This window comes from Vanessa cardui, chromosome 2, assembly GCF_905220365.1.
Source record: "Vanessa cardui chromosome 2, ilVanCard2.1, whole genome shotgun sequence".
Taxonomy (NCBI): Eukaryota; Metazoa; Arthropoda; class Insecta; order Lepidoptera; family Nymphalidae; genus Vanessa; species Vanessa cardui.
In genome coordinates, this window is record NC_061124.1 from 12,563,729 (window position 1) to 12,581,849 (window position 18,121).

The following is an 18,121-nucleotide window of genomic DNA, read 5'->3' on the forward strand; positions in this document are numbered from 1 at the left end:
GCCTGGAAGTCTACAAATATCAAAACCACGCTTTTTTATCGTCTGTATAATTTTGTACTGAATAATATGCCTTCTTTCCCAATGTATTTTTTACAAATAATTTAAATTTATGAATTTTTGATTGGTGTTAGTCTATTCTATTGCTAAATATCACGTTGTATTAAAGTGTTCCAGATTAAAAGATTAAAGAGCTATCATGGTTTCGTGACGTACATAAAATTATACATCAAATGTCGAGCTGAGCGTAGACAGCATAAGACTAGATTTATGCATCTTGTGGTACCAATATGTAGAGCTATCATCCTATGTCATTAACATATAAATGACAATTTAAAGTTTTAGAAGTGTATTATCACATAAATCTTTTTAGAGAAGCTATTTATAATTTATATAACAGTATTATCAAGTTACTGAACTCTCTCCTATGTTCTGTAAAAGTACCATATATGTTTAAACAAGAATCAATCAATCTAAGTGAAAATATTTATACGAACACAAATATTTTAACTAAAAAAAAATTAATCTAATGCATAAAAACACTTGATTGAATCTTCATTTAAATTGATTAAGTTGGGATGACTATTTAAAATAAGAACATGAAATTCACATTTGGCGCGACAGTAGTCTTACTTTAAAGCGACTGTAGCAGCAAAGAGCAGCTTTTTTGCTGTACAGTAGACGAGACGCTGGCCTTTATTCTATGCATAGATTTAATCGTAATCATTATTAATGTTAACGGTAGTAAGTCCTATCTTTTAAATCAATGATATAATGTTGAATTACTGAATGATATAATATTAAAAAAATTATTAACAAACACGGGAAATCACTTAATTGAGCTTTTTGTGTTCCACAAACTTTTTCCGTTCAAAAGCAACGCCAATCCATTATTCTTCGTTTTTGTGTAAACGAACGAATAAATTATCAAATCAAACTAAGTGTATTTGCATTTATAATATTCGTTTGAAATTTTACGAATAAAAAACGAACACAGAAATAAAATATTGTCGGTGATCTATCAGCTTCTATTAGAAGAATAAGGTATCAGAGTAAGATATACACAATTTTATTTATAAACACAACTAATAATAAAAGTAATTTATCAATTTTCACTGCAAGAAAGTTTGTTATCTAGACAGATAAAAGTGATAATGTAGCTATTATTGTGTATTTGTAGCATCGTAGCCTTGACGTAGCAATTGTATTTGAATGGTACTCCACGACGGCGTAGCATACAATATGAACTTTGCTACGCATATATCTATTCTACAGTAGGTAGATAAATGTAATCCAATGCGTAGCCAATTCAAATGTAATATTTCAAGGTCAAGTAGCATCTTTGTTAAGACTCGAAACATTTGTATGCTAATTTCATAATCCAGAATACCTGAAATCTTAGTAATAAACTTATATATAAAGATTAGTCTTTGTCATTATCCTAAGAAACCTCTTGATTTATTTAGATTATGTAATCGGTCGTAAGTAATTCATGTTAGAAAATATGAATAGATTTTCTCAGATATATTGTATTCGATGATATTACATTTGATATTAATAATGTTTTATTATTGAGCGGTAATTTATGATATACTTAAAAGATAATATATCGGTACATAATTTATGTCGATATTATTATTTCTTTCGTATTGTATTAAGAGTTACCGTCTAATAAATATGGAAGTTTTAAATTAAACAATTTGTTTTACAGATGCATAAAAGTGGAACGGATGACTGAATATGATCGACAAAATGGATCCTCCGAACAAAATCTACCACATTTACGAAATAAGATGAAATGCTCACAAACAAAAATGATATTAAAGACGTTTCCTCGTAGAAATCATCACAATGAATGATCTGGAATATCAAAGGCTTCTATTAAATAGTTACGAATATTATAAGTGGGATAATTACACTGGCAGTGATTTCATAGAGTTTGTTAATGTGACGGGCAATGGAACGACAGCAGGCGACGAGGAAGTGGTCAATAATTGGTGGGCATTGGTCGCTCTAGCGCTGGTCGTGTGCACCGCTGCTGGTAATGTTCTAGTGTGCCTCGCTATATATCTGGAAAGAAGGTTGCAGAATGTCACGAATTACTTTCTCATGTCGTTGGCAATAACTGACCTCTTGGTTGCGATACTGGTGATGCCGTTAGGGATACTGACGCTGGTGAGAGGTAAGTTTATTTTTGTCATATTATATATGAACTTCATTGTGTACTATTTTAGATAATAAAATAGAATTAATACGTATATAGAGCATATCGATAATAACAGTGCCACGCCATTAATTGGAATTCAGAAATATCAATCAATGTGTATCTGCTACGATCATAATAATTCTACGAGCTACAACAATGCTACGGGCTACATTGTATTACGCTACAAAGTCATATAATTATAACGAAGATAATTACAAAGTTTAATATCATGTATATTAATTAATTGAAGTATTATCTTTTAAATACATTACCCGGTGTGTTTATCAAGTGCATCAGTTTTAAAACATTCCTTCTTATATCTTCAAAATTGATTAAAAAAAGTGATATGATTCTCGTTATGACGTTATAACAATTATTTTAATAATTAATTTTAATTCCTTCTTTTTTGTATTATAAATATAATATTTACAATATATGAAGCTATAAAAATATGAAATTACAAAATACTTTAATAATTATGCAAATTTATATCCATGAACATATACGCTCTATTTGTGAGTAAAATTGAAGAGATATTTAAATAATTTCGATCACTATAAATATTAATTTAGTGTAATTTATGCATTGACTTGTCACATATTATCATACTATAAATTTATTATCATTATAAAATAACAATTTTATGTTATAACTGTTAGTTATAGCTTCCACTATTTGAAGACAGTATGCCTAGGTATGAACCTAAATATCCACATTGCAATACTCAATTTATTTGTAATGAATGTCTTCAAAGTTCAGTCTTTCATTTGTTATTAACAATAAGTTCTTACTTAAAAAATGAGTATTTTTATGATCCTGCTGCTGGGGCCAGCTACTGCGTGTGCGTTTAAATTTTCCATAAATATCTACTATTCCATTCGCAGATTTCATAACTTATTAATTCTGTATTAGGCAGCTTTTGATATTAAATCTATGGTGAAAGACAGCCAACGTATCGGCGGAATGGGGGTTGTGTATGCTAATGCATTTAGTAAAAAGCGGTTATTTTAATATTACAAACAAACACTAATATTTTGCTATAAGAATAGATAAAAGTCTTCGCTTTATGCAAGTAAAGTAGTTAAGTATTGTAAAGTTTAGTTATTTAAACAATAATTAAATATTAAATATTTTCACTATAATGCACAATAATTTCGAAACGTAAATTATAATTCGTTATAGTTTATAGCCTTGTTCCAATGCAAATTTTACAAAGTTAAACCTCATATGCGCTTCGTTAGAATATACGATTATGTAATATACATATTATACTTAATAACAATTTTGATTTATAACCATCTCCAAATAAATTCTTGAAAACTTATCAAAAAGTTTTAAACTCGATCAAATTTCTAATAAACGTACAAATTACTTTGTTAAGAAGATTCTAACAATTTCTAACTTAATTGTACTTTAGGAGGGACGATGCTAGGTGATGACGTTAATAAAATTACAGCTGTGTTTTTTTTTAATATTGGAAGGTGAATAGGCATTCGGGCCAACTGATCACCACTGCCTTCGACATTGGGTCTCCTAGAAATTAGAACCATTTATAACGCCAATGCGCCACAAACTTTCGGCACTTATGTTGCTTGTATCTGTAAATCAAACTCAAACTCAAATTCCTTTATTCAATACAGCATTACATTTATTTATATTTTAGTCAAATTAAACTCGACCTTTTTTTTTTTGGCAGACTAACTTATCGGCTGACTCACTGTTCAGACTAGAATGCAAAAATAAGTATATCTGTTTGGCGGTAGAATATTTGATTATGGAACTTATAAGCGTTGCATAATGAAAGAATAGTCAAAACACATACATATTCTCGTATTTATACCTATATATCTTGATATTTCACAGGAAAAAAGAATCAGCAATTTACTCAAAACATTTTTTTAATATTTTTGTCCCTTTCTTGATATTTAATAGAACAGGACTATGAGTAATTTCTTCATTATCAAATCTCCCTTGCTCTCTTTCTGTCCCTCTCTAACTCGCCGGAGCGTATTGCAGGTACTGAACATTGACCCGATTTTCAAGTGATATTTCTGGCTGTGGGGTGCCACTAAGCAGTTAATGTATCAAACAAATTTTGGAAGAGGAAAGTGATCTGGACCCTTGAAGTATAAAATATGTATTGAAATAGAAAATAATAATAGGTTAGGAAATAGTAATAAAATAATGTTCAACGAAGAATGAAATTTGCTTATTGGTCATTTATAGCTGAGCGATACGAATAAACTCGTAATTAATCAAATGGATTATTAATAGTATATTTAATGAATAAAAAAGAAACATGGTTACTCATTGGGGTATCTGTCCGTCTGTTATAGTCGATATCCTTCGAAACTTCTATACGAAAAAAGTGAAAGACTTCATTTTATTCAATATATTTGGAATATTAAATTAAATAATCAAAAACATATAATAAAAAATATACAAAGAAATTCGAATTATTTTTAAATCATAGCCTGTAACTACATACGTATACTCCACAAAGTCAATAAATCCTTCTTGGAGCAAGGTATCCGTTTCTATAATAAAATTCCGCAGACAATTTTAACTTTGCCTTTTTTTGTAAAAAACACATTGGTAAAAAAAGCATATTATTCGAAAAAAGATTTTATAGATGATAGAAAAGCGTGAAGACTTCCAAGCAGGATATATTAATTGAAGTAATTCTGTTTAGCTAATTTGACTTTGTATTTTTTAAATGTTGAAAAAGAGTAACTACTGAGTTTCTTCTCGGTAAGATCTACTTTCCGAACCGGTAGGACCTTCACTTAATTGTAAAATTACGATTAAAAAGTTCTTGTAAAAGCCTACTTGAATAAAGTTTATTTTGATTTTGATTTTGATACTGGTGAGACACTCGAAATTTATAAAATCAAGTCTTCCAATCCCTGCTTTATCCTTTAGGGGCGGAGTTTCGTAAAAACTGAACGTCTACGCCCTATAAGGGAGATACCTGCCAAATCTTAAGTTTATAGGTGCGATAGTTTCTGAATTTTCGTGAATAATTAATGATACATAACAACTGAGTTTCTATAGCAATGTACACGCTTCGCCGTTCGCAACACGCGAAATTTCGCGTCGGCAAATTTCCCGTGGCCAAGCGGTAAGTATAGTTTATTTAGGTTTTAATTTTATTAGTATATGTGTATAATACACAATGATATACATTATACAAAAGATTACCTTACCGAAACGTATAAAATTAGTTGCAAAAATTTTAATGATAATTTAAGCTTGTATTTACTAAAATAGATATTATTTTACATAAAAAACCCTGAATGTATAGATACTAAGAGTGTATGAATTCCTGTTTTGTACTATTTAATCTTTTTCTCAATACCACTATCGAGTATTAACATATCATTCGCAGATAGAATTTCTTTGAAGTGCAATGAGATGGGCGAACACCACAATGATATTGCACGAACTTCGAACTAACATTCTTATATCAGAAACATGAAATGAATAGCAAGAAAACGTTCTCCAACGTCGATAAAAGATTCATTTTAAAATATAAATATTTATGAAGGTATTTTTTAAATGAAAAGTCTTTGAACGCGATGCGAATAAATTTTCAACCTCTCGATTTGTAGCGAAACGATTCTAACATTTCACTTTTGTAACATGTGTAGAGATGGCCTTTTTTAAGAAAACTCATTTCATTTTATCGAATTAAAAAGTATAGAAATGACATAATTTAAAACAGAATTATTTTTCTTAACAGGACCTCCAAAGAGTTGGTTTGTATACTCATATCCTTATCTATTAATTATAGGAGATACCGGCGAAATTTTAAAAAAATGTGATTTTATTATAAAAAGGTATTCAAAATGAATATTAAAAGCACTGAAAATGCATACAGAAAAATATTTTTATTAAGGTATTTCTATACGATATAATCCGAGTTGTGACAATAATGTATTGAATTTAATTATTTATTGAATCTTAACCTATGATTGCGCGTTTAGTTTCCATGTGTTTACTGTGGGCTTACATTTCACCTCATTAAGCTAATGTATACTTCTACGTGTATTGACAATGTGTTTTGTGACTGTGAAATATATGAATTTTCAATTATAAATAATTTAAATTCTGATCACTGTGGTCAGAAGTTTTCTTTAGAACACAAAGAAATTATTCATTCAAAAAAAAATAATGTACAGGCCAATAACGGCTCATAAAGTAAACTGTTTTAAAGATATTGTGGCGTGTAAATTATTTAGATCTAACGACACAAGATCCAAATGAACTTTATAATTCATTTTTTGAATTAATATTAATAGAATTTAATAAAATATTCAAAATGAAATCATTTTATAATAATACAAAATTGAAGTTTAGTGACTGGGCTACTATTGGTATATATAAAAGTAGAAATAAATTATACGACCTATATGGTATGAAGCAGTGGAATCAAAACGAAGCCTTTCTAGGATATGTCAATAAATATTCCAAAATATTTAACACAGTATGTATTTATGCTAAGTATTTATACATAAAGAACAAAATTTTGACTTCCGATAATAGAATAAAGGCCACTTGGGACATTATTGGAAGTGTTAGTGGAAAACCTAAAAAGGAAAGTATACCTATCAAATTAAACACAGGCAGTAAATACACAAATTCTAATTTGGAAGTTGCAAATTTATTTGAAATATTTTTTGATAACATACCTAATAAAATAACATCTCATTTAAAATCATCTACATTAGATTCAGCTAAATTATTAAATAAACATGTTTCTGAATGCGTTATTGATTTTTCTTTTGAAACAGTTTCTGCAATAGATGTTATAAAAGTATTTAAACACTCAATATTAAAAAAACTAACGACGTATGGGGCATTTCGGTAAAATTCATAAATAACATCATACACGATATTGCTCCGTATATAACAGTAATTTTTAACAAGAGTTTGGACACGGGTTCATTTCCTGACTTGTTAAAATGTAGTAAAGTCTTACCACTTTTTAAGAATGGAAAAAGGAGCGATCCCAGTAATTACAGGCCTATTTCAATACTTCCATCTTTAAGTAAAATTTTCGAAAAAAATATTTCAAATAAACTTCTTATCCATTTTGGTACAAATAAAATTTTTCACAGTGAGCAATTTGGTTTTACAAGAGGTCGATCAACAACTGATGCGGGAATTGCGCTTCTTAAGCATATTTACGATGCTTGGGAGAAATCACAGAATGCTATTGGAGTATTCTGTGATTTATCTAAAGCATTTGATTGTGTAGAACACGAGACGCTTCTTTATAAGCTCAAATATTACGGCGTTAAAGGTAGGGCTCTTGATCTCATTGCTTCATACTTAAGTCAAAGAATTCTGCAAGTTTTCATTAATGGAATAAAGTCTACTGGATCTACGCTAAAAATGGGTGTCCCACAAGGTTCAATTTTGGGTCCTCTTCTATTCCTAGTATATATAAATGACCTTCCTTTCTTTGTTAAAGGTATTTGTGATATAGTATTGTTTGCTAACGATACTTCACTGATTTTTAAGGTTGACAGGAAAAAAACTGACTATGACGATGTGAACGGTGCCTTATCACAGATACAAGATTGGTTTAATGTAAATAATTTGGTTTGAAATACTCAAAAAACAAAATGTGTAGTTTTTACCCTACCCAAATATTAGGAAGCAAAATTATAATATATCTTTAAGCGGTGGCCCGCTTGATGTAGCCGATACTACCGTGTTCTTGGGAATAGAATTGGATTCCAGACTTCAGTGGAGTCCCCATTTGTCTTCCCTAACAGGGAGACTCAGCTCCGCAGCATACGCGGTTAGAAAAGTTAGACAACTAACTGATATTGATACCGCTCGTTTAGTTTATTTTGGTTATTTTCACAGTATTATGTCATATGGCATATTACTTTGGGGTAACGCTGCAGACATTGAATCTGTCTTTATTTTACAAAAGAGAGCAATTCGGTTTATTTATAATCTTGGAGCTAGAGACTCTCTTCGGGATGTTTTTAACAGAGTAGGAATACTCACTGTTGCGTCGCAATATATTTACAACAATATCATGTATATTCACAGTAACATTAATAACTTTGATAAAATCAGTGATAATCATTGTATATGCACTAGAAGTAAGGATAAGCTTATAACGCCAAGTTTCCGACTCCGCAAAGTCAATAAATCTTTCTTGGGGCAAGGTATCCATTTCTATAATAAAATTCCACAGACATTTTTAACTTTGCCGTCTCGTAAATTCAAATCGTTCATAAAAAATACATTGGTGAAAAAGGCGTATTATTCAATACAAGATTTTGTAGATGATAAAAAAGCGTGAAATTAGTACCTGTTGACTTCCAGGCAGGATATATTAATTTAATAATTGTATTAACTTAAAAATTAACTAACATGACTGTATTTTTTTAAATGTTGAAAAAGAGTAACTACTGAGTTTCTTGCCGGTTCTTCTCGGTAGAATCTACTTTCCGAACCGGTGGTAGCTTCACTTAATTGTTAAATGACGATTCAAAAGTGCTTGTAAAAGCCCACTTGAATAAAGTATATTTTGATTTTGATTTTTGATTTTGATTTTGATAATGCCAGTTGAGTATCCAAGCTCATATTTGAACAACATGCTCGAATAATAAAATCAATAATCTTCTTTACACAAATCTTAGTCCAATTGTGGGGCTGGATTATACCGCCGTACCGATTCCATTTTTGAAAATATTAGAATCACAAAATCAGGCAACTTAGTATATTTATTGCATTTTTGTAATAAAATCAAAATAATTATGAAATTGGACTTCATAAATTGTATCGATTTTAAATTTGTCAATCAGTGACATTACACAGTAACCGTTTAACATGTTTTAATTGGGTCGGATTCATTTACAATGTATACTCAATTTATAAAATAACTTACGACTAAAATAAACGAAATATTGACATTTTTTTTTTGTATTGGACAACTTCACAAACATTACTCTGATCCCAATGTAAGTAGCTAAAGCACTGTTATGGAAAATCAGAAGTAACGACGGTAACACAAATATCCAGACCCAAGACAACATAGAATACATAGAAAACTAATGAATTTTCTACATCGACTCGGCTGGGAATCGAACCCAGGACCTCGGAGTGGCGTACCTAGGAAAACGGGTGTATACACTACTCGACCACGGACGTCGTCATTTGATTATTACTATGATATTATGACACAAATCCCTACAAATATAAAAAAAATATCTAAAAAAGATAAAATATAAAGCATTCATTTTCCTTAAGTCTAGAAGTTATTTAAGAATTCAAGTTTGGGTAAAGTAGGAAGAAATTTTACCGCCCATTATACGTTCTACTGCTCAACAGCAGAGTACTTAGTATAGTTGTGTTCTGGTCTGATAGTTAAGTAAGCCAGTGTAACTATAGACATAAGGGCTATTGGAACATTAGTTTCCAAGATCGGTGATGAATTCATATTGTACTACAAAGTTAATATATCTTATCGTGTCATTATATTACTTATCATTTCATAGTCTATCTACCTTTTTTCAATATAGTAACAATCAAAATCAGTTCTATGCGAAAGTTTCAAAAACAATTGTCAATATTATAATTGTTTGTGAATTGATTATTTCCAAAAAGGTAACGATTAGTTTTTTATTTATCTTTATATTCTTTGCGATAGCGAAACGGTGCGAGAATATAGATTTCAAATATTTAAATATACATAAAAAAGTAAATTAAAGTAACAGCCTGTAAATTTCCCACATCTGGGATAAGGCCTCCTCTTCCATTAAGGAGAGGGTTTGGAACATATTCCACCACGCTGTTCCAATGCGGGTTGGTGGAATGCACGTGTGGCAGAATTTCGATGAAATTAGACACATGCAGGTTCCTCACGATGTTTTCCTTCACCGCCGAGCACGAGATGAATTATAAATACAAATTACGCACGTATATAATAGTAGTGCTTGTCTGGGTTTGAACTCGCAATCATCGGTTAAGATGCACGCGTTCTAACCACTGGGCCATCTCAGATCTTTTTAATAAATATACATGATATGATGAAATATACATATATGTGATTATAACATGTCTAATGGATAAGTATTGAATTATGTTTCAAATAAATTAAAAGTTGAATAAACTTGCTTGCATTTATAATATCAGCGAGAATAAAGTATTTAACTTGTTAATTCTTTGAATATATTCGGATTCTTTCACCAGATAATTTTCATCTCGCGAATATTTTACCATCTCATTTGTTTCTTAAGTATTTCGTTTCTTAACAAAACTGTCAATGTGTGTGTGTTACATAACGTTCAAAGTAGATAAGTCGATTACAACAAAAAAACTACGAATGAAAGTTAATAAACTTAATTGAATCTATTTTCTATTTAAAAAAAGTTTTGCGTATTTTAAACTTTTGAAATTGTATAAAGGTTATCAATTTTCCTAAGGCTTTGTGCAAGCCCGTCTGGGTAGGTTTTTTCTTTTTTCATGATATAGGTTGGCGGACGAGCATATGGGCCACCTAATGGTAAGTGGTCACCATCACCCTTAGACAATGAAGCTGTAAGAAATATTAACTATTCCTTACATCGTCAATGCGCCACCGACCTTGGGAACTAAGATGCTATGTCCCTTGTGCCTGTAGTTACACTGGCTCACTCATCCTTCAGACCGGAACACAACAATACTGAGTACTGATATTTGGCGGTAGAATAACTGATGAGTGGGTTGTACCACCCATCCCGATGTAAGGAATAGTTAATATTTCTTACAGCTTCATTGTCTATCGGTGATGGTGAGCACTTACCATCAGGCCCATATGCTCGTCCGCCAACCTATACCATAAAAAAAACCTTCCCAAAATCTACCCAAGGCCACTAGCCCAAACATATACAGGATGATTAGTCTCGATATTCATTACATATTTGGTTACGGGTTTTTTTTGTGTTTGATATAAATAAATTGATGAACTCACCCCATAATTTACACCTGTGACTTTAGCGTGAGTATATTCAAATTTCTTCTCGTTCTGTCATTGCTTTGAGTCTACAAGCTGTTGTGTAAATTACCAATGCAAATATCTTGTAATTGTTAGCCTCTTGGGTATTCGAATAGGCTCGACATTGCCGGTGTCAAGTAACGAACTACTGTATTTATAAATATGATATAGCTAGTACCTATACCTGTGTTGTATTTGAAATAAAAAAAAATACTGCAGTAGGCTATAGACTAAGTTACTCCTGATTACATTAGCTATGTAATAAGGAGAATAGCTTGTCAAAATGGGTCCAGTAATCCCAGAGATTAGCCGGAACAAACAGAAAGAATAAAATATATTAATTTGGTACATGTATGTACCTTGTAAACAAACATACATATAATACTTTTAGGATGGTCACGAGTTTAAACAACGATATCCTTCCAGATTCATTTATTAGCACTATTTTAACATTCATTTTAACCACTGTGTGTTTTACAATACATCCCGTATTTTATATCTAAATTTAGCCTTTCATTCTCATTATTTCCAAATTAATAATATAAACATCACCAAACATTGCCGCCGCATTCGATTTCTTGACATTGTCTTTCTTACCAGCGAATATCAAACAATCGGCCAGTATTAATCGTGAAAAATTAAAATATTACATTACAACATATTCTAAAAATAGTCAATAGACATATTATTAACTAAATTATAGTTATACAATGTGTAACAAAAATAACTCTAACAATACATTAAGTAAAAAGCGGTTATTTTAATATATCAACCAGACACTCCAATTTTATTAAATGTAAAGATTAAATTACGTATTTAAAAACAATATAGTAGAAATGCTTTAAATTAATGATGGAATTACTAATTTTCCTATTTACCCCTCCTTTTAAGCTTACCACTTATGTTAGGAGTGAGGTCGAAATTAGCCCAAGACTTCAGGATCGAGGCTGTCACTTTAAACATTTCTAGGCGGCCCGTTAGTGTTATGTTTTATGTATGACATATAGAGTAGGTTTTTCTAGCGTCTGGACATTTTTTTTGTATAAATATTATATAGTTAAATTATTATTTAGTCAGTAGTTTTCTTGCGTCACAACGTTTTCACAATATTTCATGTTATAATTAATCTATGAATTATAAATAATAGTAGCCTTTCGATGAGAGGTCAATATAGGGCATATGGAATTTTGTTTTAATTAAATCATTTTAATGAAATCATATATAACATTAATAATAATAATAATAATAAACAGCTTTATTGCACACAGAATATAGACAAACAAAAAAAAACTTAATATCAAAATCACTACAAAAGTATGCAAAGGGCGGCCTTATCACTAAGTAGTGATCTCTTCCAGGCAACCCTACTGAAAGAGACTTACAAGAGAAAACATAGTGGGCTAGTGCATTAACAATTTAAAAGTAAATATACATACATACAAAATACAGTAGGCCATAAATACAACAGATAGGTGTTAGCATACTTAGCTGCTAGTAGTGAAAGAGTTAGAGGAGGTTTAATTTATTGACAGGTAATGCAATTTAACTCGGGTTTTAAATAACTGAAGTGTTGGAGACTGACGGACTTGAGTTGGTAGTGCATTCCACAATCTAACCGGCTTTGCCGTGAACGAATTCATGTAGGAATGGGAGTTACAAGGAGTTACAATAACATTATTTATAATTAAATTATATCTAACGAATCCATATTTTCAACGGTTTACAGGATAACTTTGTTTGTAAAGTAGTATTCACAGAATAACTTTATAAGTTATTATTAGTATGTACACAGAGTTGATGCGTGTATAGGCTTTATAGTAATATTATTTTAAAGTTTAATTAAAATCTATTCATTAGTTTTTGTACGAGAGTAACAAATAACCATAAAAAAAACAAACTTTCGCCTTTATAATCTTAGTAAGCATGGTAGAGTCAGTAAGAAAAGTAAAGTAACAGCCTGTTAATTTCCCATTGCTGGGATAAGGCTTCCTCTTCCATTAAGGAGAGGGTTACAAACCCTATTACATATTCCACCACGCTGTTCCAATGCGGGTTGGTGGAATGCACATGTGGCAAAATTTCGATGAAATTAGACACATGCAGGTTTCCTCACGTGTTTTCCTTCACCGCCGAGCATGAGATGAATTATAAACACAAATTAAGCAGGTATACATAGAGGTGATTGCCTGGGTTTGAACCCGCAATCATCGGTAAAGATGCACGCGTTCTAACCACTGGGCCATATTAGCTGTAGTCAGTTAACTTGATGAAAAATATTTACCAGAGTCGCAGGCAGGCTTCGTGCCATATCCCAGGGAATGCATTTGCTAGTTGGCTGGTTTCTTGCCAATATACAGTTTAGTTGCGCTTATTAAACCCTTTGTCGACTATTGACTCGTATAGATCAATATGTGACCTCTGTATTCTAATTGCTAGATTCACACGGGATTTGCGTTTATTTCCATCTGTTTGTAAATGACGCATTTTTTACTATTTTTGACACAGCTTAATTCACGTTATTTTCAAGACTGAGGTAAACACGCGATCGGTACATTTAGCTAAATCGCAAACAGTCAGTGACGTCACCGTCGCTCCGAACCCGGAATCGTTTATCAAACTCACCATAATTGTAACTCGGCATTGAATTGTATTAAACCTCTTGAACGTCTTCATTTATGAGAATTAAAATTATTTACCATAATATATATAACACGGAATTAACAATTAATATATTTATTTATTAGCTGTTACCCTCGACTTAGCTCGAGAAGAAAATATGAATGTTAACTTAAAATATTACATTGATGTAAGACCTCTTTGTTTACAATACTTTTTTCTAATTAAAAAATTAGCCTATGTCCTTTCTCTGGCTCTAGACCATTTGTCTTCATTTAAATCGGACCAGTGGTTTTGGGGTTAAAACGAGATAGACAAACAGACAGAGTTACTTTTGCATTTATAATATTAGTATGAATTTTTTCAATTACACTTGGTAGTATCGCTTTGTGCACGCGTGTCTGGGTAGGTACAATCCACGCATCAGACATTCTACCGCAATTTCATTTCGCAACGTATTCCGGTTTAATGTTAATGTGTGCTGGCTTGTGCATATACGAATCTAAGGACATTAAAGCTTAGTTCCCAAGGTTAACGGTGTATATTCTTAAAGTTCCATATATTTAAGCGCTGATCACTTACTATCAGGCCCTATTTTCAGTTTGGTAATACTACAAAAAAAAAACAATATATGCCGTTTTTAACGGCATTCTTTTTGTTTTTATTATTTAACCATTCGTGTGGATAGTGGTTCGTCTGACGTGATCACTATCTATAGTACATATCTATAATCAATACATACTATAAAACAAAGTCACTTAATGTCTGTCTCTATATATATGCTAAAATCTTTAAAATTACGCAACAAATTATATATTATATTACTTACTACCATACTCGGACTTAACACAACAATACTATTGCTGTTTGTTGGTAGAATATGTCATGACGGACTATATCCTAAGACAGACTTGAACACAGTGATAATACTAATAAATTCAAAAAAAAAACAATAAAATATTTTTTAATGACATCAATTAATCTTACACGTGTAGAACAGTGTATTCAGTAGCCTTGTATTAGATTACAATGTTGCATAATATATTATTGGCTCTTGTTACATTTGATAATTGAGATCTCACATTATAATGGAAGCAGAGCTTATATCACAATACGTTAACCGATATTCACCTATTCAGATAATAGATGGAGATAACAATGCGTCTTACTTTGTTAACTAAGCCGTTCATTATTAAATAAATGAACACAAGTACTTTAGAAATTCTAAGGCTAGTTTTAATATTCACTAATAAACTCTCGGCACAAAATTTTAACTGTTAATCAAAGAGCCTTATAATGTTATTCTAGCGCGATTTACATGTATTGTAAAATGTTTGATGATTTATATATTGTGGCAGATTTTCATCTAGGGGTTTTCAAATGGCAATGCCTTTACCAAGCACAAGATGAATTGAAACGAAAGTTAAAAACGTTTAAGAGCAGAGATGAGCCAGTTTAAACCTAGGTAAGCACTATTGAATATGCTTAATTTGTGTTTACAATTCATCTCGTGATCGGCGGTGAAGGAAAACATCATGAGGAAAACTGCATGTGTCTATCATAGAAATTCTGCCAAATGTGTATTCCACAAACCCGCGTTGGAACAGCGTAGTGGTATATGTTCCAAACCTTCTCCTCAAAGAGAAAGGAGGCCTTAGCTTTGCAGTGGGAAATCAACTGTTGTTGTCGTTGTAAGGACGTGTATATTCAGAGATGTTTGTCCAGTTTCGAACCCTTAATCGTATAGAACGAAAGATCTGTCTGTTTCATTGTATGTCTTTTGTTGTTCAAAGTCGTTTCCATAAATAGATGCAAGATTTAAATTTCATTAAACTATCAGTAGTATATCTCCCCATATTTACAATCTCTTACTCCCACAATATTGTATAAATTTAAATTTTACACAACTATGCAGTTCCATCGCATTCGTGAATATCTCAGAATGAATATTTTATGTAAATCTCAATATATAATATAGAAATATGCAATAGTTCAAATGAATTACTTAAATAAATTAAATTTTACTTTAATCTATGTATTTAAAGATGAAAATATTCCACTTTAATCCGCTAAGCTAAACTCGTCTTCGATAAAATTGAAAACAATTTATTTATCGCTCTATAGGATTAAATACTTTTAAATAGACGTTTTATTTTCGCCAATTGCTTTAAATATGTTAGATACATATAAATCTTCTGTACGCGTGCATATAACTGAGCGTCATTAATTTTAACATTTGTATGTACTCGGATGCTTTAAATTAGAGTCTTAGGGCGCTGTTAAGTAAATTGGGAAGTGAATAAAATTCTTGGATAAAGCCAGGACGGCAGCTAGTATATTAGTTTTTTTTATGGAATAGGTTGGTGGACGAGCATATGGGCCACCTGATGGTAAGTGGTCACCATTACCCATAGACAATGACGCTGTAGTTACACTGGCTCATTCACCCTTCAAACCGCAACACATCAATACTGCTTACTATTGTTTAGCGATAGAATATCTGATGAGTGGGTGGTACCTACCCAGGCGGTCTTGCACAAAGCCCTACCACCAAGTATATAATATATTAGTTACCATTTTGATTTTATAGGTAGGGGGACGGGTAAACATGCCCTATATAAATAGGGGCAGTAAAATATATTAGCTATATATTATATACATATATTATTAGCTTATATATTACCATTCCTTACATTGCACATGTGAAACGATCATTGGACGCTATGCCTTTTCTTGTCAACTAACCAACATTAGTTACAACATCACATCAAAACAAAAAAAATACATTTCAATATTACCTTGGCAAATATTCTTCTTAAAATCAAATCTATTTTATTCAAGTAAACTTTACAATGAAGCGTTTTTGAATTAAATAGTACCACCGTTCAGGAGAAAAGAAAACAGAAGCTGTTTTCTTAGCGAGAAGAAACGGCAAGAAACTCGCATGGTTGCTCTTTTCATATAAACAGATTTACAATCCTGTTATGTAAATAACAATTAAAAATATTAAAAAAAAAATTAGTAATTAGTGGAACCTATGGAACTCGAATCTAACTCCAATCATTACTTTCTAAAAAGTACTCTTTTAATGAATAATTTGATTTATTTATTAATTTCGTCTTAATAATCTTTTTTCCACCAACCCGCATTGGAACAGCGTGGTGGAATATGTTCCAAGCCTTCTCCTCAAAGGGAGAGGAGGCCTTAAGCCTAGCAGTGGAAATTTACAGGCTTTTGTTGTTGTTGCTGTTGTAATAATCTTTTTAAATTTTGAAATTTCAGTCTCGTGAACAAGACATTCGTAGACAATGTCGAAATATCGAGCTCCACCGAACAAAAATAAAAAACATGGTAAATATCCCGAAATTAATAACTTTAATAATAAAAATAACCATGTTAATTTAAAATCCAATAATTGCTACATTTAATAATTCCAATTTCTTTCTATCGTCAGTCTTTCGCAATTTCTTCGTCTACAATCAATGTTAACGTGTAATGCATTTATATTGAGTAAATATTTTGACTTTATCTTTGATCTTCACCAGCTTTAACATCGATAACACTATCATATCGAGATCAATATTTCGTATCGCTGTATCATCCGGTTTATTGGTTGAGTGAATCTATAAAGTAATGAAAAACCAAAGAACCATTTATTTGATCCAGGTGTTGACACATTGAGATATAAATGTGACCATTTATAAGAAGAAATGAACGCCTTTTTTTTCAGTCCAGAAAATTGTGAGATCAAAAAGATCGAAATTGGTTTGATCTTTTTTCAAGAATAATAACAAAGTGTATGAGGTATTAGTGATTTGATATTTTCCCCTCAATTTGAGCTCAAAGCTTGTGTTAGGAGTGGGAATAACAATAGAACAAGGGTCCACAATCGATCCTGCTATGTTTTACATACATGTTTTACGGTATTTAAGCCCCTATTGATACTTTTAAAAATAAAATTGTTAATAATTAAGGCATCCTAGTAAAGTAAATATTTATTGTTTTAGTATAATATACTCTTATAGTAATGGAGTATTGGCGAACGAGTTTATATATGCCTCGGATACAAGGGCGAAGAAAAGACACTAGCATTCACGGCATATGACCTCTACATATAACTCTATAGATAACTTACGATCCGTCCGAACTTCACATGAGTGTAGTTAATTAATTAAAAAAAAATGGTATACATGCTTACACAGAACCGCAGAATATTCCCTTACATAAAAATAAATGTTAACTCTTTTATATACTACAGATAATAGCATAAATAACCGAGAAGGTTTCGCGTTTTACTCGAG

The 18,121-nt window shown here is 31.2% G+C and overlaps 1 protein-coding gene across 3 annotated transcripts in view; it reads left to right on the forward strand.

The window, feature by feature from the left end:
• The first annotated feature begins 1,724 nt into the window (after nucleotides 1–1,724).
• LOC124540206 (5-hydroxytryptamine receptor 2A) overlaps nucleotides 1,725–18,121 on the forward strand; it is a 58,156-nt gene continuing 41,759 nt past the window's right edge. For all 3 annotated transcript variants that reach the window (XM_047117677.1, XM_047117670.1, XM_047117673.1), the window contains exon 1: nucleotides 1,725–2,179. In XM_047117677.1, the coding sequence (XP_046973633.1) occupies nucleotides 1,849–2,179 (331 nt within the window). In that variant the 5' untranslated portion in view covers nucleotides 1,725–1,848. The remainder of the gene's footprint in view (nucleotides 2,180–18,121) is intronic.